The sequence below is a fragment of the Aythya marila genome (assembly GCF_965140915.1).
Source record: "Aythya marila genome assembly, chromosome: 11".
NCBI lineage: Eukaryota > Metazoa > Chordata > Aves > Anseriformes > Anatidae > Aythya > Aythya marila.
The window spans coordinates 8,440,619-8,467,233 of NC_139052.1; the positions used below are offsets into that span (position 1 = coordinate 8,440,619).

Consider the following 26,615-nt stretch of genomic DNA (forward strand, 5'->3'; position numbering starts at 1 on the left):
CAGCCAAATAAATTCAACATGTTTTTAAGACATCTGAATTAATTTCTACTTGAGATGGTTTTCAAATTTTGAAGTATTTACACATTCATCTGAAGAAATCTTTCTTAAAGCATAACCACATGAGAGCAGGGTATCTTATCCAATTTGTTTCTAAAATTAACCTACATCCTTCAAAATACGATCCAAATTCACTTGATGTTCTGTAGTGTTAAAGCTTTACGTTAGCTGATGCGTAGTAAAACATTAGAAGTAGGCTGAGGCATAGAAGTTACTCAAAGCCCTTGCTCAATAATATTCTTTTTTAAATTGTATGCAGAAACCGAAACCTGTTACTAATTGATGCTCACTTATCATTCTCTGTTGCTTTGTATTACCCACTGACCTGTATGAATAAATCAAAGATTTCAGTGTGTCTGAATGAAAGACCCGTTTGGGTAATTACAACTTTTACTTTCGTAGCAGCAAAAACACCAAGCAGATCAGGCACCACATGAATATGAAAAATGACAGATCCTGTCGCGAGATAACGTTAACTCCCTGCCTGGAAGAGCACAAACCAGCATGGCACATTTTTGCTGCCTGAGAGAATTCTCCAGACTTCCAACCTATTCTCTTGAATTACTTAGCTAGATGCTTATGAAACTGTTTCATAATTTCACTATAGAAACTGTTCCTTCAGAGTGGCCACACAGTTAGACCAGGAAGCTTATTCAGCAAAGGCAGTCAATACAGTGAGGTTTATGTGTGTTGAACATTAGAAAAGATATTTAAGTTTGGTTTTCAAACAGTGAAACTGCTTTGCCTTGCTCATGCATACTTTCACAAATACGTAACTATTTTAAACAACATTTTAAGACAACCTGATTGCACGTATAAAAGGATTTCAAAGCTCTAAAGCTACCTTGTCATGCAGGAGAACAGGGGCAAAAGAACGTGTAGGGAAAAAAAAAAGATTATCACTGTCATCTAAGCATTTCTAAACAGAGAGAGGAGAATACACAAAAGCCATGCAGATGCCACCTAAATTTGTCTTAACCATTAAAAAAATAGCATTGGAGATGTAGTAGTCGGAGCAGATGATGCTGCACCCAAAACTAATACAAGAAAAAAAAAGTTGTTTTCTTTGCTTTTCAGAAGTCTGCATCATTGTAAAATACAGTAGTCTTGTTTGCACAGGAGGAAAGCCAACACAGCTAACGTGATATTAAGTGTGCATTTGTGATTTTTGGACTACTATACACTTGTCATTTAGAGCACGCGTTAACTAACTTCAACACAGCAGTGTATGAATCATGTAGCTCTTCAGCACAATGTAGGCACACTAATGCACACGTGGCAAACTGAACAGAAACAACAATGAACCATGTAACAATGTTAGGGATTAATTATGAACTAAGCATTTTAATAAAGTTTTAAAATTACTCTTTTCTTTTTAAAATCATGACAAACACTCAGGAAAGCTCCCTGCACACTCCCACCAAGTGCGGCTGATTTACCTGTTACAACACCTTAATGGATTTGAATTCCCCTTTTCTCCTCTCCTATGGCTTGAGTGACAACTGACTAATAGGATTACAGGCTCCATTCCAATAATACAGCTCAGCAACATGCCAGCAAAAAATGACAGCCTAAACCTGAATTACATGGCCTGGGAATCCATCCAATTATTAACTAAAGTAACTGTTATTACCTAACCTAATCAAAGGAGAAGCAGCTGTTAATCTTTGGTGGCCTGCAGTGTAGTAGCGGTCAGACTGGATGAACTGTCTTTGTACTTGACTCCTCTACAGACAATAATTACGTCCTTTGTGATCAAGAAGGAAGGGCTTCCTAACCTTCCAGACAGAGGCAGCAGATGGGGAACAACTGTCTGTGTGTTCATTAGCAAGACAGGGTGGATTTTTATCAGGGTTTGGCATCTGTGGCACCTTCAGAAGCACCACTTACCCAATGATACCAGTAGATCTGGCAAAGTCAAGAACTAGCAGGCCAAATACAGAGCTCAAAAGAACGGTTTCATCTCATCATCTGACATTTCACAAAGAAAAATAAACACAGCAAAAACAAGTCATGAACACGTATGCCTCACAATATCCAATTACTCTGCTCAGATACACAGGCAACAGAAATACGTAAAGGGCCAGGAGTGCTATTACTTTGCTGGGGTTTGATTCATTTGTTGAGGTAGCTGGATAATATAACTGTATGCCTTTGAAATAAAATCAAAACAGGAGAAACATCTTCGAGTTATTTATACATTTCAGTGGGTATACTAAGTAACACAGAGCAAAGTAAAGTGAGCATGAATTAGTAACAGTTTTTGATGCCTACATAGAATACTCCAGGGCAGAAGAAAAGCTGAAACTGCTACCCTGCTCTGCTGTTCCCGCTTTAAACAGGCCATTGGACAAACTGGAAGGTTTATCAAACAAGCTTGGAGGCCAGAGAAACCTGTCTCAACGTGAGACAAAAAAGAAGTACAATCTATAGTATGTCAGGGAAAGTAAAAATATGACAGGATCACCGGATGGAAGCACCTGAATGGGAAGACGATTTCTGATAATCCACAGTAACAGCTGGTATTTAGAAGTCGAGACTGCATGAATTCAGATAAGAAAGTGATTTTTTTAATGCCAAGAGTAATTAACGACTACCATAATATACTTAGGATATAGTCGACACTCAATCATTTGAAGTTTTTAAATCAAACCTGATTATCTCCTAGAAAAATATGATCCTAGTTAAATCATAATTTATTAATTTGGTGAAAGAGTTATTGGGTGAAATCCAATGTCCTGTACCAAAGTACTCACTTCCATACATTTCGCCTGTTAAAGTACTCTTATTATTTAATATACAGAGAAGAACCAGAAATAATGCAGACCTTTAACATCCAAAATGATTTCATGCCAGCTTTAGCATCTCTGTTCCATGTAACTTCAGCACTTCTGTTCGAATATCAGCACCTGCATTGGAAATCTTTTCAAACTACCTTTAAAAATACTGCTGTGCAAACCACCCCACAGACAGGCATCCATAATCAATATTCTGATGTTGATTAAAAACCATTTTCCTTCATCATCCAAAAGAACGCATTCTGCTAGTCCCACCCTGTATGTCTGAATAAAAAACTAATCTGAAAAGACATTTTGAGGAGACCTCAGGAACTAAAACTGTTAAGATGGAAAATATTTGTGAATCAAACCCAAGTACTTTGAAACTTTGATTTCTATTTCTAAAGAACACACTGAACTTGTGTGACTATTCTGCATTTGTTAAACCGTTTACTGAAGGAAGAAGTAAAAACTAATTAGCAAAATGTAGTTGAAATCCATCTTTAGAGTGTTCTTTCATTTTATTGGGTGTTTGAAGATTCTTAAATGCCAGGGGCTAAGAAATACAGTCAAAGCTGCCTCAGAAAAAGAAGCCAGATAACTGAATCCTGGGCTGGATCCTCTTTTTTTTTTTTTTTTCCTCCTCCTCCCTTTAAATAAATGCATCATTGTATCTACAAGCACATGCACAATCACAGATACATTGGTCAGCATATAAAGTCTACACTCCTGCCAGTCCTCCAGGAAAAAGTGTATTTAGTAAGAATCACTAGAGAGAACATAGCAAAATAATATTTTCTACTAAAGTACCCAATTTTGTTTTCTGTAATAATTCTGTCTAGTGAAATCAGTACTACACTAGTATAATAATGCCCTGTTCACCTGAAAAATCTTAAACTGGTTTTCAAAATGAGTGACTTGACCTACAACAGAATTTCAGGCACTGTACATCAGGAGGAAAATGTAAATCTGAAACTAGGTACAGGATTCAAGTACAAGACAAGACTGGCTTAGCATCATCTGTGTACCATTATGGGGAGGCATTCATTCACATTAAGGACATCTAACAGGCATTTGTTCCAACTCCCCCTTCAAGAATTGCTCACGTGTTAAGGCACCCAAGCTCCTTAGGTTATGCTACACAATGCCACAGAAAGGAGGGCTTGAGTAGTGCTCCTTTGCACAAAGCAAAGGGCAGAGCTAGCTGATTCTGAAGCCTTAAAGACAAGCCAGCTCCTCTAATTTCCGTGTTTTCATTCCAAAACAACTGATCTCAGCATCTTCATCTAGGTGAGGATGCTCACCTAGCATCTGCTTAGATCCTGAGATGGTAGGCAGGTAAATCTGGGGTACCTTGGTACCTCCCTACATGTTCAGTACTTCCACACTCCCCTGAAGAGCTTACCGTGCAGCCTCTAAGCCATTTGGATAATACTGTTTTGGTGGTGATTTTTTTCCCTTTTATTTTGTTTTCTTTATTAATAAAGCCGTATTAACTGCAATTACATATATTTAGCATAAAGGAAGAAAAATACATAGGTACAAGAAGAAAGGCTGAAAAGAACAGCTGTTGCTACACTGCTGAAATACAACAATAAAGACTAAGCTTTGTTTTCAAATTAAATGAAAAGTTCAAAAAAAAAAGTCATTTACTAGTATACTTTCTATAAGCATATTATGACTGTCATATATTACAAGCTACTTAAAATCAGTCTAGGTCTGTTCTGAAGTCTGTCTTGCAAACACTAAATGTCACGTGCTTATAAGTTTAACTTCTGCCTATGCACATTCTTTAATCCATACTTCTATTTCCTAATGTTGTTCCACATTGTAAGGTAAACCATACTGAGTAGGGTTCCTTTTTGAATTACTGCATTATCCTATTGAGGAAGATGAACCTTATTCCAACAATCTTCCAAGTTCTGCAGTTTCTTTTCAGTTCAACAGTAAAATCACAGAGGGGCACTCTATTAATGACTGCGTTGATGTTGAGGACAGGGCCGTCACAATCCTGTTTGTGAACTTCCACAACCCAGTGAAAGCCAAAAAGCAAAAACAGGTGAACGTAAAACAGTGAACTCCACATTATCTGTTTAGCTGCTTTCACTCATTCTAAGGAGACTAACCAGAAATAGGCAATATTGTTTGTGAAAATAAGATGTCCTTATAAATATTAAGACAGCATCGAGCATTACAGCACTTGTGCTTATTAAAAATAAAAATGTTTACTCTATTTATAAATAACTGGACACCCAATGAGTGTATTAATTCAAAGAAAAGCAAGGATAAAGGTTCAACCAGGAACAACTGCTCCTAGATCTCTATGGATGGCTCAATTAGCTAGGACCATTTTGACAGTTCCCAAACAAATATACTAAGCACCACTTGTGATCTTCTTCTGTTCTCTCCCAGGAATTTTTTGGATAAGAAATTGTCCAGTGAATAGAAATGTTGCAGATCTCTTGCATGATAGATTCATTCTTAAATCCCTATTGCTGACATTTCATTATTGAAAACTTTTGACCACAGGAAAGCAGCAGTGACTTCAGCTGAACTATGAAAACCAGTGCAATCCAGCAAAACTAGAGATATTAAAATCAAATGGGAGGAGATAGAGAGAGGGAGCTACGGTTGTTTGTTTGAAGACCTGCAGGGCAGTCAAAAACTCTTGAATTCTCAATACAGCTTTCACGCTGATTGCCTTGGGTACTCTCTTGTAACCCCTTGGACTATTTGCCCATTACCCCATCCACACAACAGTAACAGAAGACTTCTGTGTAGATAAAAAACATGGGTTTGCAAAGTATTTCAGACAAGAACACACAACAAAGGGCATCTCTAGGTGATACAGTTTCAAGTCAGAAGTGGAATTTAAAAAAAATTGAACATGTGTGTTAACATATACCAGCAGACTAAATGAAATAAAACCTTCAGTTCTTCAAAAATATAAAAGCACAGAAAATAATTACTTTAGCCATGATCTCTATCTAAATTGGCACCTGCTCATTAGCAGAAATGCCTAGGGGATTTTCTTACCACCGAATGCTCACTGCTGTGCCTGCACTCAGTGCTAGCACTGGTACAACTGCATGGATGCCCCTACCACAGGCAGACAGATCGGGTGCAGGAAAACCCAATATGAAGAAAATAATTAACTGTGGTTATTTACTCTGGTTTTATGATATTAAAACAGATCTCTTGTCCTGCAAATGCTTAATGAAGAAATGACTGCATATGTTGGAATGTATTCTGATACAAATGGACACAGAAGAAAAAGGAGCACCAGACCGGACAGCAAAAGGCCCCAACTAGTACAGCGTTAAGTGCCTTGGAAGATAACAACATCTAACTGCATATCAGAGATTCAGAAATCAACACAGCAGTTTTCAGTAACACACTCTGCAGAGTAAGTTACCCTCCCAATAATCTTGGAATAACAACACTGCAGAGCTTATCTGTGAACTGAACTTGCCTTGTAATACCATTTCCAGCAAACAAGTTAAAAAATAGTCTGTGGCTGACCTCTAGTAACAAGTTCCTATTTATATGTTCATCTTGAGAAAAAGGTTAATCCACAGATTACAGAAACTCTGGGCAAACAAATTATTGATGATATAAAGCTGCCTGGTCCAACTTGCACGAGGCAACACACATCTGACCTATTGACTTCTTCCTGGCAGTGACAAGGAATGTCTGCTTGGGCAGAAAATGCTGTCCTAAGAGCTCCTCCTGTGTTTGCATGCATCTTGCTCTTTGAACAACAGCCACCAGGGTGTTGATACCCTGCCCACCACCACTGCTGGTCGGATGAGTTGACATTTCTGCAACTAGAAGTAGTTTGTACCACACGGAGTTAAGATGGCTGATGCAGTGTGATACACCACACTTCGGTCTCTGCACGTTGCTGAACCTTTTCACACCATGTGCTTCTGGCAACATGCTTCACTGACACTCAGAGCTCAATATTCACACATGAAAAGCTCCTAACCTCCCAATTAAAGGCTTTACAGTGCTGAATTCGTTTTGAGTAGGGTTACTTAGATCTCAGGTTTTCCATCAGTTATATCCATTTGATCTGATGCTGAGTTTGTGCTCTGGACGCAGTATTCTGTATTTTCCTAAGGACAGCTTTAGCCTTGATTTACACTTAGAGCAAAGGAAGCATAAATACAGAATTCCCTGTTATGTTCTGTGTTCACAAAATTACTAGATTTTTGTGGTAAAATACAGAGATCCAAGGGCCTGAATTCTAGTTTTAGCTGGTAAAAAAAAGACTTGTGTTTAAGTTTTAAAATTCTATCCACTTCATAAACTTTGGATTTTGACTTTAAATCATTTTTAAACTGCTGTAATTCAGCTTTAAATTTGATTGATGACTTCCCTTCCCCAGACATCACAGCAGGCTGAAACTGGCTACTGCAGGAGTATCCGAAGTTGAATACAACTTGTTGAATACAACTTATATCACTGAATACAACTTATATTCCATGGGCCACAGGCACACACATCCTGCAAAACAGGGAGCAAGACAAAGCTTATCGACTGTGCTGCCTCTTGTCCCTAACCAACCTCACTCCAATCCCTGCCAGCTGGCTGATTTAAGGAGGGTATTTTGTATCTTAAAGAAGAGACAAATAAAAGGTAAATATCCTCACTGTCAAACACCAGCAGCCAGACACTTGCACTTTTTCAATAAAGGACCTTCCAGGCCCATGAAAGAGAGCTAAGTCCACTTGCTGATTTTACACAGTAAAATCAAAGGTGGCAACTCTCAGTGCTTTCTTCTTCCTCGCTGATATAAATACAAAAAGCAAGGAACTTGCCTTTTACGTTCAGCAATTGCTGTCACTGTGATTTTGGTGAATGCCTTTAGGGCAGAAAGTAGGACTCTACTGATACAGGACTACAGAAAAAAAACATTTAAGTCTCACACAAATCAGAATAAATACGGCTCTTTCAGAGGCATTATGACTAACATTAACTTAGTGTGATCTCCTGGATCAGATCACCACAAATTTCTATCTTAATTTGTTGTCCATTGCACCAAGGTAGAATGAGGCCAATACAGAAAAGGTGACTGCTTCCCTACCCTATGGCACCACAAAATAATCCGAAATATTCCCCAAATTTATCCTCATTTAGTGTTTTGAAATTTGTAGTTTACCACTTGCTACAAACACAGTATTTTTTCAAACAGAAAATAACTTGATTTTTATATTCCAAGAGCAAAGATTCAAATTATTCCAATAATTTCAGCTTCTGAATATACTACCAAGGAAAATATTTGGATGTTATAACTATGATACAATCATGAACTTTACGACACATAAAACAAAACTATTACAGATATTCGACCTGCACTGTTAGTTTTTATTGAAAATAAGAAATAAATTTAATCCAATCTTCAATACAGAACAAATAATATGTTCAGCTAAAATGAAGCTTGAAATTTTAACTTCTGATTACCTTTAAAAGTAAGAACAGCAATTGCTTTCATTAAGAACAAAGCCCCAGAACTTGGATGAAAGCAAAGAAAAAATGAAGACAGCATTTATTTTTTAAACACTGTGGCCACTAAATGCCCACTGCCCAGTGTAAAAGAAAGCTTTTTGCTGTAAGCGAATGAGCTGCGGATCACAATCTTTGTATGGCTGCGAGCCAAAAGACACATATCATGTCCCTGAGCGAAGGCAGCAGGTTACAACATGACAGCATCAACGGCCCCACAGGGTCCCGCTGCGGTGCTGCAAGGCTGGCGGAGGAGCGGGCACGGGGCTGGAGTCAGGGCACGTCTCATCCCAGTGCCCTGCATGGGCCGTGCCAGGGTCAGTGTGGCTGCGGCCCTGTGGCACTGGCCTGGCAGGAGGGCGCAGGGAATGGCTGCTCGGGTACCAGAGGCTGGCTGCCCCTCACCTGCTCTAGGGAGTAGCTTCAGGCATACATTACTCAGCTACACGCCTATGTAACTGTAGGCATGTGCCACTTTGCTTTGTGTTCATTTTTAATATGAACACTGTGCATGTTGATTATTTTTTTTTCATATGAACACCCTAAAACGTGCAGTCAGCTTTAAAGTCCCGACAGTTTATCTCCTGTTTACCTGACTAAATATTCCATATATCAAAACCAGGAGGCCTGCTGCTCTAAGGAGCTGAGTGGGAAACAAAGCTGTGCAATTGCTAAGCCCACATGCGTAGTGCCACAGGACTGGCAGGAGCTGCTGGCAGAAAGGCCGAGGTGTGCTCTAGTGACAGGAGTACCCCCACTGAACGACACCGGGGCTGGTTTGTCCCATACAAGAGTCATCAATGCCTGAGTTCCTGTTCTGATGATAGCCATAAAGAAATTCAGTGCACTTTGAAAATCAATGGGCAAACCAATTTAGCAGGTAACACCTCTGGACCTAGAACTCGCTTCAGTATTAACCAGATTAAAATCTCATCTAAGCATTTTTTCTTCCAAACCAGAATTTGACTTCTAAATAGAGCTGTGTTACTTGTAAGGATGAGGGGACGTGCCGTTGTTTCTGCCCGTAGTGTCCTCTAGTGGGGAAATGGGAGATGGTAAGTAAACGGGAAAACAAAGCTCTGCATCGCAAGGAAAAAAACAAATCCCTTCAAGGAGAAAACAAATTCCTCTCAATCACAAAAACACCTATAAAAGCCTGGCATTTTGACCGAGCTTTTCATTACTATAATGTTAAAATGTAGAAGTTTAAATAACTTTTGAAAGCTTCACTCAGACTGAGAAATTATGTAGTCGTGAGGCTGTTTACAGAAACTGGCTGAGGTGCACTTCTTGTGCTCACACCACTGTGCCTCTGTGTGCACACATACATCGATGTGAGATCACAAAATACTGATGGTGGGGTACGAGCTGGGTTACGTCATATGCCATGACTTCAGCAGAATCCCTGCACCAGTCATTTTCACCCTTTCTCACATGCAACGTCCTATGATGCTCTTTGTGATTCACCAATTTTTGCCACCATCTTATTACCAGCTGACCCTTCAATGCTTCAAAAGAAATTATTAATTCTGAAGAAATTAATGAGTCATTGCTTCCCCTTCTAACACTCCTGCTTTCTTCAGAGATAATCATCATCCTTGTCCCTAAGTAGTCTAACTAACACAACTAAGTTAAACCAGGATCATTCATTTTTAGGTTAAAAATTAGGCTTAAAATTTTCTACTTCTATTTCATAATGAAGAAAACTTTCAACTGTGAATTAGAAGTTAAACAGCAAGCTATGACTTGCACACTCTAAAGCTAGGCTAATTTTTCTGAACACATAATCTAGCATAAAATATACTACCTTGTCATGTTACTTTTGCTTAGCAATTCTAAATTCCTTCAAGAGTTTGGTATGAAATTGCAGTATCTTGTCTAGTATTCATTCAGTGATTATGTGGAGCAATGATGCCATATCCAGTTAAAACATACTCAAAAGTAAGTTAAGAAAAGCAAGTTAAGAAAAGCTTAAACATACATCATTGCCTTTTCAGCTGGTCCGGAATACTTCTGAAAAATAAAATTCAGCTGTTAAATTCAATGTCTTTCAGTCCTGTTGGATGGCTACAGTACTCCGCTACGCTACAAATAGGCAGCTACCTAGGTGCTTGAGCCAGCTTCACAAACTACTGCAGCATCAGAACCAAATGTGGAAGAGACAGGGCATCACAATTCTTGTGTTCTTACATGGTACCCTAAGTATGTAACATTTTTGAATATTTGCTTCTAAAATCTGTTTGTCTGCATACACGCACTTTACACACACACACACACACACACAAGAACAATTTTAAATTTTCGTGGGGAGGATTTTTAAGAAAATTTTCGCAAATGGTACAAAAGCTTGCACACGTTCCACTTACCATTGCCAAAGAGATGATACATGGAGCAAAACCAGTTTTTAATCTTACTGTTTAAGTTTCTGGTGATTCAGTTTCTGTTATTGGGGAGGGTGTGGGGGAGAAGGATGAGCTGGACAGACAGCTCAATGTGCCTTCCAGAAACTGGCCTATAAACCTTAACACTGGCTATGGTCACCATACCCAGTGGGCCTGACAGTTTAGAGTACAAATCATAAATAGGCACCCTTACTGTGCTGCTAATGCCAGCCATTTCTGACAGTCTTTACAATGGCATAAACACTGTCTCCCTATAGTCCCCTTGCATTTGAAAGTTACCACAAACATTTTCCTGAAATGTAAACAACTGACATCATGACTGCTGAAAAAGAAAGATGAAAAATCATCTAAAAATTGGAAAAACAAAAACATTGCCTGGCACTAAACAAACCATTAATGGTCACCAGGAGAGTACTTTTTCGAAGTTACAAGCATTGAGAGCCTTTTTAAAAACAGTAAGAGTATTGAAACAACAAAACAATTACTAGCTTAGATTCACACATTTTTGAGTTACAAAATCACATCTTTTCCTAAGTGAATGCATTTATTTCCCTGAAATCCCTTCTCAGGATGAGGACTATTCCAGCTTACTAAAAATAAACACCTTGAAACTTAGTCCACTGAAAAGCAGCTACTGTTAGAACCGTGCCAAGAGAGCTGATGAGTAGGTATAAGCACCATGAATGTGGCTCTATTTGTTAGAAGCCTCCTCTTCTATCCATTTCAGATCAGTTTTAGTCCCATACTTTAATAAACTAATTTGCAGTATTATTTACTGCACCTAGGATACCTGAAGGAAACGAGGATACACCTATCATCAAAACAATACAAAATCCTAGTAATTTTATAAACATCAGAACCATGAAAATCTTGTTTGTTAGGGCTTTGTGCCTAGTGATAAGTGTGAGCTTCAAGCTTTATCATTTGCTTAGGCTGGGACATTTATAAAACCCCTGTTCTTCCCCTGTAGCTCTCTCCTCAGCAGCACATCTGTAGGATGCTCCCCGTCAAATCACTTAGGTTAGAGGAATTGTATAACTTGCGTTGTGATAAATACCATTTTCAAACTCGTGGTCTGACGAGAAACATTATGAAAAAACCTGCAGTTAAGCAGATTAACTGTTGCACTTGAATTCCAAAAATCCTGAGATTCCCTTTGTGATCATACCGAAACTGTGTATGTCACATTCCCAGTCAAGAGGATGTGAGATACATTAACAGCTTGTCTCGATGTCACAGATATGTATTGAACACATTTAACAGCAGTGATCTAACTGCAGTGTTTTAGCTGCAGCTGAGCCAGGTGAAAAGGCTGCTGCCCTTGGCTGCTTGTCACCGCGCTCCTTCCTGAACGCAGCATCCAGCACGGTCCTCAGAACAGCAGGCTGCGTGAGCTGCAGTACCATGAACATTTTAAAGTAGGGCATTTAAAAACTGTATCAAAACAAACTAACCAAAATAAACCCCACCAAAACAACACAAAGCTAAAAACACATCAGGGAGAATTTTAGGGAAGTGATGTGTCAGCAGGTCTAGGAAGACCATCTGAGTGAGCAGCAGTCACCTCTGACCCAGGTCAGGTTCATAGCCTTAGAAATCCACATACTGCAGGCAGCAGAACACACAGCTATTACACAGAATAAAAAGCAGTGGTTTTGTTTGTTTGTCGTTTTTAAATCAGTAAAGATCACTTCTGTACACTGAAGAAAATTAATGATGTAAACATTAGCAGCTTAATACTGTATCTGTGGTCATACTGATTTCAATCTGCTTGTTTCTGAATTCCCTATTACAGGACATTTCTGTATGAGTGCTCAAGTCAAACTTGAGCTGTTAATCCTGGGTTCCCTGCGTATCTGAAACACACTGCTGCCCTTGATAATGGAAGATTAGTTCTGTTGAAGAAGGGTCATGTATAAACTCAAAAGTAGAAAAAACTGTGGCAGGAAAACTGTTTTAGTCCTGCAGTTCTGCCTTCTTTAAGAGGCTACATAAGTTTTTGTCAGCAGCGGTTTTTTTTTGTTTTGTTTTGTTTGTTTAAGCAAAGGTGCATTCTTAAGAGTATTTAAGATCTGATAATGTTCAGTTTAAGATCTCAACGAGTCCCACATGATAATTCGCCAACATCAGGCCATGGCATTTTGGTAACATTTGCATGCATTGTGCTATCGTGTTTGTGTGCACGTTTTTTCTTTGTTTTGTTTTGGTGTTTTTGTTTAATATTTTTTTAAAACAAAGTAGAGGTGAAAGTGAATACAGCTTCCTTTCAGGATTTCTGCCAGAAAGGATGAGAGACTGCACAAAACCTAAGCACTGCCTTCCAGTAACCTAGAGCACAACCCAGTCAAAGCCCTAACACAGTGTATGCCAGATCCAGGGGCAGCACACTGAGCACATCCAGCACCAGCCAGCTTTGTACCTCTGGACTGATGTCACCAGCAGAAACAAGAATGCATTCCAAAGGGGCATTGGGCAGGAATCTGCTTAAAATTGGAACAACATTGTGGTTTATGATTTCATAGCACCGTCTATGTTGATTTAATTAAAATGCATGTGTGAACCACAGGCTGTGGGCAACTAATGGCCACACTTTTGTCAGATCCTCAGAACCTGCACTTCAACAACCTGAGTATCTAGAGGATATGCTGATGCAAAACCCCTTTAAACTAGGAACAAACACTTCCTGCTGTACTGGTATTTTGCTCTTCGTAAAACAAATCTTCATTTCCCCAGGGAGCTAGCATACACTTTTTCAGTCAATGTAAGCTACTAACAAAAGAAAAATTAAATGTTTCAGAGTATTACCGGTGTTTTTTTTTTTTTTTTTTTTTTTTTTTTTAAATCAATTTTATTTGACAATACTTGTGTGTAACTTTTTCTGAGTCTGAAGAATTTCTAGTAAGTGGCAAGGATCTATTGTTGTTAACTCTGTCCTCCCTTAGGGCAATTCTTTATTCAACCCAGGCCATTAGCAAGGGTAAATCACTGTTATCAGCTCACACACACTGACAGCTTGTGTGGTTCCCACTCCCTCATTCCTCCCCCTACATTATGGTATATTTTTATGCTCTCCAGGGAAATTCAATTAACAGTGTCAGTCTCCTCCTCTCAGTCAATGACTGACAACATCAAGATTCTTCTCACCGCCCATTGACATGTAAGATGTGTCTGCTGATTTCTTGACTCACAAGTTAACAAGAGAATTACTATCCACTTCTATAAATGACTACCTACGATCTGTGCCGTAAACACAGTGACAGCTATTGCAATCAATCTTTCTTGACCTTATCGATTAGGACACTCAGATGTAATAAGACTTCTCCAGCAGAAGAATAATGACTTGAGGGTAAAAATCCAAATCAACAACAAATAATGTATGCCTATCACCAAATTTACCTTTTATTTCCTGACTGCAGGCTCAACAAGCAGTAACATTACAAACAATTTATGATTAACATTTAGCTGCAATTCATGTCATATTTAAAAGAATCTCAAGAAGCTACACTTTCTTGTAAAAAAAAAAAAAATACAAAAAAATACACAAATAGATAAATCTTTTTAGAGACCTCATGCAGCAACAGATTTTCTATATTTTGAAATAAATATGAAATTAATGTTTCAGTAATTAACACAAACACTGCACAATTGGAAAATGTTGGAAGTCTTTCAAAACTGCTATTAAACTTGATCAGCAACTCAAAGTAATTAAAATAACACACAGGAGAACAGTATCCCGGCACTGTTCAGTATTTAAAAGTATATGCTATTAGAAGCTGTGTTTCACACTGAGTAAGCTGTGAAAACCTTCAAGCATGGCACTTATTTTTACAGAAACTAACTCTGAACCACAATGATGAAACCCCCTCCTCGGATTTTACTAACTTGGTTTCTCTCAGTACTAGTTTTCAGGATATCGTGATTACAGATATGAAAGAGATCTTTTTTAAGGGTCAATGAGAGAACAATATAACCTTCCTTTGGACAACTCAAATACGGAGGTTCTAACGGTGTAAAAAGTTGAATTACAAGGCAAATCACTGTGCCAGCAGGCCAACCACATTGAAATAATATTAAAGATGAAAATCCTACTCTCTCAATTACAAAAATTCAGCATTTTACCTTAAAGCAAGGCAGGCTTTATAAGCACAGCACTTAAGAGAAATTTCAAAACATAAAAACATATGATACATTCGCATACCACCTCAACCCTCCACTGAAGACCAACCCCAAGAAACGGGCTTAGCAGTGTTCTGGGAAAGCACAACAGCTCTGTGATGTGGGACCTTCCTGAATTTCTGGTTGAGGAGAAAGGATGCCACCAGGAACAGCTGAGGCACCTTTCTGCATACTCTAACCAAGCGCATTTACAGAGGAGTGAGGGAGCTCTCATTCCTCCTGGCATGACACTGCCAACTCCTGTCTAAAAAGCACCCCCAGAGCTTTTCAGTTCTTTGGAGCTGGGGGACATGGAAGAAGTCTTAACACTCAGTCCTGTGAAAGCTTGCTAATTGGAGTGCAGAGTTAAAAGACTTCTAAAAGTGTAATTACATGGCTCAAACCATTCACAACATCCAGTGAAATATTTAGTACTAAGATCACTATTTAACCGTCCTTTCATTCGTTCTGCTGCAAAAGCATCCTGAGGACAACAGGCAGAAGGTCAAATTAAAGTACAACAGATCAGACAAATCACTTGTAAAATATTTAGCCAGCTAAATAAAAGCTTATTTATAATATAGTAATTATGTTTATAATAAACCTTATTAAACATATAAAATCAAACCATGATAGCTTGAATGTAATGACAGTCTTATTTTAAAATAGTATTAGGCCAGATCTGTAATTTCAATTAAATCAAACTACCAACTTATGTCAACTTCTGTGCAACTCTTACACTGTGAATAAGCAAAAAGATCTCCTACTTACTCTTAACTGACCACTTTCCTCCTATGGGTGAAGTGCAAGCCATTGCAGCTGTAGGAAGCAAGATGAGAACAGAAAAAAACACAACTAGCCAGTCTGGGTTGCAGCCAAACTCAAAATATCTTTGAAATACCACAGCAAAAGCTGTTCTAATATGTGCTGGGTCTCCTGGCAGAACAGAGCTGGCCTCCTAATTAGGAAGCTCAAAATCTTCCACTGGTTCCTTTGGTTGTACCAAGAAGACAAATGGCACAGGATAAACAAGTGTTTATCCTCACTTTACCAACCTTCCTCTACTCCTAAGTGCAACTCCAGTTATTAACATAGGTTGGTATATGTTAGCACAAATTAGGAAATGAATAGCACACGCTTTATCATACAGAATTATATCTTTTACATTACATGCCTGTTTTTACTAATCTTTAAACTTCAGTAAATGTAAAAGGAAAGCCTATTTGGCACAATCTAATATAACAAAGTTAAACTTCATGATACCCATCACAGAAATGTTCAAGCTTGAATCAGCTTTTATACTTCCAGAAATACAAAATCACTTGCCTGGTCTCATAAAATTAGCTTAAATTCTACTTAAATCAGATGGTTTTCTAAAATACTAGAGAATATAACTGGAAAACAATCCATGCCAAATCCACTTGCTTAAATGTTGTTTACTTGTGGTAGAAGCATAGACTTATCTAGAGTTACTAACAGATCAGAAATGATGACACTAGAAATCCCATGTAAACAGACTAGAAAATTCATACAATCCTGTTGTTGTTTGATTTAAAAAAACGATATTCATATTCTACTAGTAACTAGAACACACCATACTGTGTATGCATCAAACTCATAGCAAGAGTCCTGAACCTACCTGATGAAAAAAGTGAGTATTTGGGAAAGAAAAAAAGAAAACTTGCACTGTTTTTCTTTTCAAAGCCTCCTTGTCATTAAATTTAACATTTAAATAAAAAATTGAATCCTGAAGTACTGATACCTAGTAACACAGGAATTCCAATACATATTTATAATTACTGCATTTTATTAGGTAACTTCTCAAAATTAGTAACAAATGCATTAATTAATGCACAATGCTAGAAATAGAGTTCTCTCTTATGAACAGAGTTCTCTGTTCACTTAGACAGTTGAACTCCCTTCAGATACACTCTGAAACTTCCAAGCTTCTACTATAGTAGTCATTAGTATTCATCAATACACATCTAAAACATTCCCAAATCCAAATTGATCTTGAGGGCAACACAGTTTATAGATTGATCATGTCAGACAGTAATAGTCACAATACCTCTTTTTCCAGAATACGAGAGATCTCTCCTAAAGTCCGGTCCAGAGCAGAAACCTTGTTGTTTGCCAACAAACCGCTATCCTGCATCTGGAGGTGCTTGAAAAGGTCTTTTGCTAATCGCTGTAACCTTCATGAAACAGAAAACAAAGAGCAGTTAAAACAACAAAAATGTCTCCAAATCATGGAAAATTTCATCTTTGTAATGATACTCCAGTAAATACATTTCAACAAAACAACAACGAAAATCGGTGTAAAAATATCATCTATACTGAACAGCAACTAAAGTGTACAACACAACAAGCAGGCACTGTCAGCTTTGAGTGTCTATGACTTTTCACCATCAGCTGTTTTAGGGAAATGGTATAGAAATAATGTGAATGGTATACCATAAAGGCAATTCTTCATTAGTCCTATGTTTATTTATTTATTTTTTAATTTATTTAATTGCTCAAACAAGTTAATTTCCCTATTATCCCTCCACAGTTTATCCTGCTAGTTTTTGTCAAGGAATCACAAAATGGTTTGGGTTGGAAGGGACCTTCAATCAAGATCACCTACTTCCACCTCCCTGCCAGTAAAGAATTTATGCCTAATATCTAATCTCAATCAACCCTTTTTCAGTTTTAAATCATTACCTCTTGTCCTATCACTACACTTCCTGACAGAGTCCCTCCCCACCTTTCCTGTTGGCCCACTTTAGGTATTGGAAGTCATCTTACTTTTCAATATGCCCTTTTCCTCCATTGCTCAATTTTTCCTGCCCACTTATCTGAGTAGTTCCCTCTTGAGATGAATAAGAGAAACAGAACAGCAGACTACTTGGCTAATTTCTTATAGGCATCATAAAAGAAATAGCTGTTCAGGTTTATTTGAACACATGAAAACTAGTGACTCTGCAGGCTACCTCAGAAAGGGCATTCCATTAACGAGGGTCAGTAATGAAGCCAAAATGCAGAGGTGGGAGAGATGCACATACACGTGGATTCAGACTCATTTCAGTTTTACATATCTACCTCTGGGCTATGCTCTCTTGTTGGCAGTGAGGAACAATACACAGTTTCAAGGCACCACTCATCTCCTCCTAGAGTGTAAAATAAAGCACACTCAATACATTTTTCCGTGCCCTGAATATGAAATCAGTAACTAGCTCGCATGTAGACTTCTACATCTGTAGAGGCATTATAGGCAGGTGATAAAAATGCTAAACAGGGTCCCTTACCACGGGATTATGAGAAGCAGTGAGGAAGTATCAGTCAGTACTTGCCACTATTTGCAAGCCACTGTCTTAGTGCTACTGACAGCTCTGCTGCACTTGCTGGACCTTTAGTTTGAGCTAGTAGAACAATTTGTACTGGAAGTGGGAAGAAGCTGGTAACTGAGCAGCATGAGAGAAAGAAAATACTGTCGTGACTAGAAGTAAATACAGACCTGCAGGAAAGATATCAATGCTTATCATAAAATGGGACATCAGTGTGAAAGGGCCAGAAAGCAGTCACAAAGTGACAACAGAGTAACAGGAAAAAAAAGATTGCCTTAACTGTTCTAGAGGTGAGACAGGAGACAGAATGGCTGGAGAATGAACCACAACAGTCATGTGTTTAATAAAAAAAAAAAACCAACAACACAAAATATGGAATATTCATTTGGGACAAGACTTGAACAGAGTTTCTACTTAATCAGTGGGAAACAGGTACTCTGTATCTTTTCTTTAAAGAAATTAAGAGATTTGTAAGAAGCTTTCAAAAGACACTGGAAATACAGATATGTTTTGAAAGTACAAATAAAAATGATTTGCAGAATTTTGTGTTTTGGACTTATCATCATCTGGTCAGCTGACTCCACTAATATTCAGCCTGTGGATTTTTCTATGACAAGATAAATAAAGGGGTATTAAGGCCAACAAAATTTTCTGCACGGTTGTTTCCTCTGTGGAAAATGAAGTTGGAGGAAACACTCTGTCTAACACAGTAAACCAGGAGCTAAAATGGGAAAGAAAATTAAAAGCCAAATAACTGCAGGACTTTGACAATAAATCAGATGACCGCTAACGACACTGAGCTTAAGGAGTGGATTGTAGCACTGATGAAAAACTGAATTGCTGCAGTGCAGAAAGACAACCTAGAAGCTAGGTATTTCAGGTATTCTTGTGGGGTTTAAAATAGCTGTTTTCTTGGCAATATCCTGGTGCGTTAAACAAAAATAAAGATGACTTCCCTTGGAAACATGTACCCAAATTCTATGATTAAAGCATTTATAAACAACAAAAAAACTGTGTGCAGCTCCATGACAGAAGATGGCAAGACAGGTTTCCATTTGCTCCATTTAACATCAGAAGAATGGAATTCAACCAGGATTAAGCACAGAGGCTAAAGAAAGGGACTTTTCCTAATCTTAGTATTAGAGAGAAAATAAAAAAACTCTTCTCCTACATGACAAGTCTGAAACCTCTCTTGATGAGACAGAAAAGATGTTTCATCAGCCATCAGCACACAAAATGTGTATGGTTGATCAAGGCATTACTAAAAAGGACTTGAATAAAAAATAATTGTGTTACATTGCCTTGTCTGTTGACAAGTTCCCTTTCCCTTCAGTCTTGGAAAGAGCTTTCATACATACTGAAATTCCTGTCTTTCCTCATGCACCAGTGGTCACATATTGTTGTGAGAACAAATAAATACTTCATTTTGCATCACGCTGAAGTTAGAAAATGTTAGAAAAGTGAGAACATATATCCTCTTTTGCCAAATAATACTTTGTTAATTTCTCAAGCATTTCCCTTTTCTCCAAATTAATATACTATCTTAAACCAGTTTCTTCTTCTGGAATGATCTTCACTTACAGAATTGACATTCTTGAGCACTAATAACAAACTACTTAATTATTGGAACATCCCTTCTTTCCAGATGCTGCATTGAATTTTTCTCTTATACCCATCCCAAGATTTGTATACAGTCTAAGACAAAAATATCTAGATTTCTTAAATGATTTTATATGCACAATTTTGAAAGCCTATCTAATCAGTGAAGTAGAATTGATCAGGTTCTTGATGTTTTCATTGCTGAAAAGCTTCTACCAACAGACAAACTTTGTGTTTTCAGCATCAAAATAAGGAACATGAAGAACAACATTTCCAGTTGTGCTGCATTAAAGAATTACTTCTTACATCTTCATATCATATTGTACGTTGGTCTTCTGCCAAAAAAGGGTAAAGTATGCTTCATGATCATATGGGGAAGAGATGGGAAATAAAAAACCCTCCTCTCACTGAGTGAGTCTTGGAGAAATTATTTTAATTTAATATCCTTTACACTGACCTCTTGGCAGCATCACAGAAAAATAAGAATTATTTTCTTTAAGACTGTTTCAAAGGACTAGAAATCTATGCAAGATGACTTGTACTTGGATATAGAATTAATCATTGCCACAAACAGATCTGGAAAGAGAACACCCTTTGTTCATATAGTAGATTAATACATCATGGTATCAACACCTGCTTCAAGGACTATGAGGAAATATTGCTGAGTCCAAATCCAAACATTTTTAGAACAAAAACTTAATTTTCACTCCATCTCAGAATCTGCATTCCTCCAAGGTTTAATGTGCCATGGAGGGAACAATAAGTGAGTGAAAATTTATTTGGCTAAATAAAAAGGAAAGTTAACATTTATGCCTTTTTATCTAAAATTATTTACATCCCACTAATTAAAATGTTATAGCATTGCCTCCAAAGAAATAATTCAGAATGTGGAAGAAATATCCTAAAAGACATAAGGCACAGATTGGGTTTAGAATGTTACACTCTGATAAATAGCATGTTCAGCAAATACAAATACATGATCGGGTCTTTTTGCACTGCAAATAGAAAAATGATGGATAGTCAAAGGTTTATAGAGAAAATATGTAAATAAAGTTACAACTAAGTATTGTAAAATTAAGGGTTTGGTTTTAGCATAGGCTAAGTATTTCTAGCAGGCTTAATATATTTTATAGACTAAAGGAAAAAGATCTCTGTCAATATTTATAGGTCACATTTAATCTCAAAAAAAAACCAACAAAGAAACAAAAAAACAGAACCACCAAACCACCTTGAAATAACATCAATGTATTTCAGCACTTCCACATTTAAATCCATGATTTCTTGGCTGCATGCTGAATGTATGCCCGGAAGGATCAGTACAAGTGGCAGAGACTGGTTACTCCTCCTGTGCGCTCCTGCTGAGGGCGGCCAGATGCCAGCTGGACACACAGCCCCAATTCTTGCCCGTGCAGCGTGCGCCTGGAGAGAACTGAGAAAGTCTGTGGCAGTTCCTGCCCAGCCCAAACCCGAGTTATGCTGTATCCTCCTAAAGCAACATACAGCCCTGCACTATTCTGTACTACCCCTGCAGCAAAGTAACATACTCAGTGGCATACCTGACACATTCTAATTGCTTTAGGAACGCAATGGAAAACACCACTCTACTTAACAACATAGCTAGATGCCTAAATATGCAGCTTTGTACATCTTCATTCGTCTCAAAAATGGAAGCTACCTGAAAACTGGTGGCAAAATTGCTAAAAAGATTTGCTGAATTAATTTCATTCGCTATAAGAATGCTCCAGCAGTTCTCTGAAAATAGCACCTGCTGTCCATCCAATCAGAGACCAGATATTTACCTTTGTTTAAATTTAACTGAATTTTATTTTATACTTCAGCTCTTCTATAGATCATACAGCTGTTTAAAAACAAATTTTGCACAAATATTTACAGCTTCAGACATTTTTCCCCACTAATCAGTATTGTGGCATAATATTTTATAACTGACTTAACTGTAAACTAGACTACTACACCAAGAAAACCTATAACGTCCATTTGTTTTGTGAACACACTGATATACTGCACACACACACACACAAAAAAAAAAAAAAAAAAGAAAGAACTATGTCATTGAAGGCATTTATCTTTGAGGCTCTGCAAGAACAAACTCCACACTACATTCCTGACTCCTCTTTTTGTATTTCAGGCCTTTCTCAGAATAGTGGTTCTTTCAGACCATCTGAAGTGCCCCTTTTTGTAGTTTAAAAAAGGAGGAATTAAAAAACACATGGAAAAAAACAAAACAAAAAAAACAACAAAATGAAACAATTCCTTTGTGAATGAGAGGAGAAAGTGGCTGAAGTATTAGATTAGGGAGGTTATATTTTTATTTTAAAAATTCCTGCAATCCTGCTAACTCCCATTAGGCAATCTTTCATTACCTTACCTTCCCTGCTTGTATTTATGGATTACATTTATGCTTTCCTAACTGCAGACTGCTTTAACACTCAAACATACAGCTTTTGGAATAATAGATATTAAATAAATGCAACCAACACTCCTACTTTACAAAAGCTTTTTCCTTCCCTTTTAAAAACCTGCTCTGATGGATACCAAAGGATGCTGCAAGAAGAAAGAGTATGCATGTTTTGATGGGCTAACTTTGAGGACTGGACACTAAGTAATTACCTTCAGATCAGTTCCCAGAGAATCCGAATTAATACCACAAATGCATCAAGTGTCCACTGGCTTTTATAAAACAACCTAAGTGCAACCAATGACCAACCAGCTAATGAACAGTTGAAAAAAGCCATGGAGCAACAGAATGGCCATTCCCACATGAGAATGAGTGCAGCACTTTTTCTTGAAAGGGCTTTCTACGGGAGATTGGTCAGAGAGCAAGACACCAAGCAAGTAAAGCAACATTTGGATCTATTTTTTTGCCTACATTAAGGAAGAATTTTTTTTGTGTAGTTACTAATTAGAAAACAAAACAAAACAGCAAACAAAACGGTTTCAGGCATCTTCCAGAACTGTTTCTAGAAAAGAAACACTTAAAGCCTTTTACAATCCCCCTCAAGAAGCAGTATATTCCGTACTCAAACTGGAAAAAGCACACATACCATGTCTACCAAAGCAAGATAAACATTCTCTGCTTTTTGATATTTGTATTATTTGTGAGGTTTAGAAAGCACTTGAATCACTGCTTCCTCAGTGAATGTTTTTATAAGCCCACAAACCATACACTAACAAGAACTACTGAAACAATCTAGGAGCTGCAGCAGGAAATCAGTGGTCTCATAATATTAAGGTGGCTTAATCTTAAAGGTGATCTAAAAAGGCTTTTTACCTGCCAAAGACTAATTCTGGGTTCTGTCTTTCTTCTTTAACAACTGACATGGCTAACAACTAAAATCAGATAAATTGCATTCCATAAATTGTTCTAGTTGTTTACAAAGACATAATCGGGGCTAGGAGGAGTTAAAGAAACATGACATAAGCAAGGAAACATACCAGAAAGTTGCATTTAATGATCTCATTCTAAAATTCGTTTGCTTCTGTTAAGTGAACAAACACATCTACCAACTGTGTCATGTTTTAAATGGAATTTTTAATTTTTTTTTTTTTCCAATTCTAAGCTCAGCCCACTGATAAAAAGTTGTTTCTTTGTTCACTAGTAGGCTTCCACCAAATTTGAATACATCAAACCTTCCTTCCAAATAAAGAAAACATAGTGGCATTTGTTTTGACACAAAGAACAAATTTAGCCTTCTTAGTTTTTACACCCTTTACCCTGTGACATGACTTTTCTCATTAAATTTGCAGATCTACTCAGAGCATGTGTTGGATAGCTGTTACAACTCCTAGTACTGGCAAAGATTTGCTCTGTCTCAGCCAGGTACAGTAGCAGTTAATAGTAGCTCATAGTAGTACACTGTGTTCTTGCTAAAAAGGCAACTATTAACTATTTCATAGCTTCTCAATACAATAACATTTCAGTAGAGATCTAATACTGTTTCAGCTACTTCTTCTTGTTATTTTTCTTAGTAAAGTAGGATCCTGTACTTAGTTCCGTCAAGAAAAGTTATTCTTTCCTGTATTCATTTGTTTATCCACATAAACAGATATGGTCTGGTCTTAAACTCGTAAGATGTCTTGCCCTCTCACTCTATCCTTTACAAAGAGAGAGAAGGCTACTCTTCACTTCCATACTTCCATTTTATATAATTTTAGCTTTATGATGAAAGCAAGCTACAACGTGGCCACCACAGTAGTTTATTTCTAACAGGGTGCAGCCGTAACAGGTGCTGGTGCAGCACCAGGCATGCAGTGCTACAAGCAGCCAAGATGTGAACCATGTGGATATACTGGTGATTCTACTTGCACTTTTCCTAGGATCATCACTTTGAAGGGACTTGTAACTCCAGCCTCCCTGCACTCGGAACAGGGCCAGAACTATAAACATCCTCAGAATGTGAGACAGGGTCTCCTCACCTCAGTGATTAATCCAGAGGCAGGATGCATACAAGAAATGAAGAACAAAAACAATCTCACCAAATGCTATGGTTGCAAAATACTGTAACAGGTTACCTTATGGACATGTGTGCTCAGAGTGCAACATGCAAATTAAGTCCTTAGTTGTAATTACATTTCAGTTCTCATATTTCTTATTTTTTAGATTATGTCAGAATAAATGTGACACTGGTTTCAAAATAGAAAAATGAATCCACTGACTGAGAAAATAAAGAAAAGGTAGGAGGCAGCCAAAAGAAGGATCCACAAATGTATTTGAAACCTCCCCATATTACACCACCTACTCCATTCAGATACTGAGAATATGCAGGAAAGTTAAGGATGTTCCAAAAACAGAGGTAACAAAAGAAGGCAATAAAAAAAGCAGGTGAAACAGAAGATTCTGCCTGAAAGTACCCTAGCATTTCACTGAGAAATAAAAACTATAGATTGAGAATTAGTCAAGATATAACAAACAAAACAACTTGCTTGAGTTTCTGTTGCACTGCTATTGAAACAACTGAATAAAACATGTCACTGATGATAATCAAAAGTCAGAAAGAAACTAACATGGAAAAGCTACAGCTTTTCAGTATTGTCAGTTGCTCAAACACACCACATTTCTGCTGACAACTAGAACCTAATGTTTTTATTTTCTGGTAGCAAAGAAAAGCAAAACATAGAAGCTACAAATTTAGAAGTCCTAATCCACCATGAAATTAATCTTGAAAATTGAAGTGCTGATAATTAAGAAACAAAGCCAACAGAACCTTTTTTCCCAATGTGTTTATGCAGGTGTGCCATCTGGTGGAGATGTTTCATTTTCTTATGTTAAACCTCAGCAATGTTTTTGATTAAAACACATACTGAGATTCAGCAGAAGGTTTTAAAATTACTAAAAAGACTACGTGAAAGATACTGCTTACATGTTAGTCATACAAGCACCAGGGGAGCCTAAAAGAAAGGATCTGAACATCTTAAACAATAGGAACTTCTAAAAATCGCTAGCTTCAAGTGTATCAGCAATTTACAAATGATGGAAGCAACAAGAAAACATACAGAATCTGGTACAGGTTATTACCTCATCCTGAAGACAAACATCCCCAACCCAGAAAGTCGTCATCATTTTAGGATGAAGGTATTTAAATCCAACTGTTGAGCCACTACAGCCTGACTGACCTTCCACAGACTTCTTGAGCACAACTGTAGGAATGGTTTACCACCCGCCTGCTACCCTAACAAAGAACTGTAAATGGATGCCTGAGGAAAACAGGGTAAACATACACAATCCTCTTTACTAATCCTTTTCTTGCCCCCCCATTTTTCAGTTTAGGAATATCTAGAGCTGGATGTGGTGTCCTTGAACTGCTATGCATGCGAGGTAAACTTTGAGCATCTTTTTGTCGATGAGTTCCGTATATCTAATTACATACAGCACTAAGAACCACTGATCTTCATCCCATGCTCCCTCATTCTGGCCCTTGGAGGGACAGCAATCAGTCACCACCCATCTTTTCCATACTATTTATGACCTTGTAGATCTCCGTAACATACCTCCTTTGTAACTTCCTCCCGCCGTTACATTTTTCTCCAGAATGAGAAGTACTTAGTCCCTAACAGAGAAGTTATACCAGAAGTTATTGTTTCCTTTCTTTCTCTCTGAATTCTCAACAATTCCAGTATATCCCTTCTGAGATAAAGCAGCAGAAATGCACATGGCATTCAAAAGATGTAGATGTTTTGTACATAATGACATTCTTTATCTTGTTTTTGCATCTGTCTAAATAATTTTAACAAAGGATTTGCTTTAACTGCTAGGAGTACGGAGCTAGTATTTTCTTGGAACTATGTATCACTTCCGTAAGTTCAAAGCCCATCAGTTTATATGTGAAGGTAGCATTGAGTTCCTGTGTCCCCGACACTGTGTAGCCCTTCATATACAGTGAATTTCACCTGCTGCTTTACTGCTTTGTTACTGTCTCTCTTCAAAATTATTAGTCAGTATCAGCTCTTGTCCCTATTATCCTGAGTATCTTCACAAAGTGGTTAAACCGTGCCATCTCACTGTTTGCCCTCTGGTCCAAGTCCTTGTGACTACGTTGAACATTGTACGACTGCTGAATTCTACCAGTAACCTCCCTATTTGGCAAAGACTGATCAGGCATCTCCACTTCTTTTCAGTTTTTGAACTGATTCCTACTTACACCACAGCTATACAGATTCCTCTAAAACCTTTGGCAAGAAAAAACTTGTCAAGAACTTTTTGGAATCCAAATATTCTGCATCTTTTGCCAAACAGCTTCAATGCAATCACACAGAAAAGGCTGACTAATTTTCAG

The 26,615-nt window shown here is 37.7% G+C and overlaps 1 protein-coding gene across 3 annotated transcripts in view; it reads right to left on the minus strand.

Annotated features, from left to right (window-relative positions):
- Window positions 1–26,615, minus strand: part of SCAPER (S-phase cyclin A associated protein in the ER) — a 184,614-nt gene that overhangs the window by 57,010 nt on the left and 100,989 nt on the right. For all 3 annotated transcript variants that reach the window (XM_082769215.1, XM_082769213.1, XM_082769214.1), the window contains exon 23: window positions 16,968–17,094. In XM_082769215.1, the coding sequence (XP_082625341.1) occupies window positions 16,968–17,094 (127 nt within the window). The remainder of the gene's footprint in view (window positions 1–16,967; window positions 17,095–26,615) is intronic.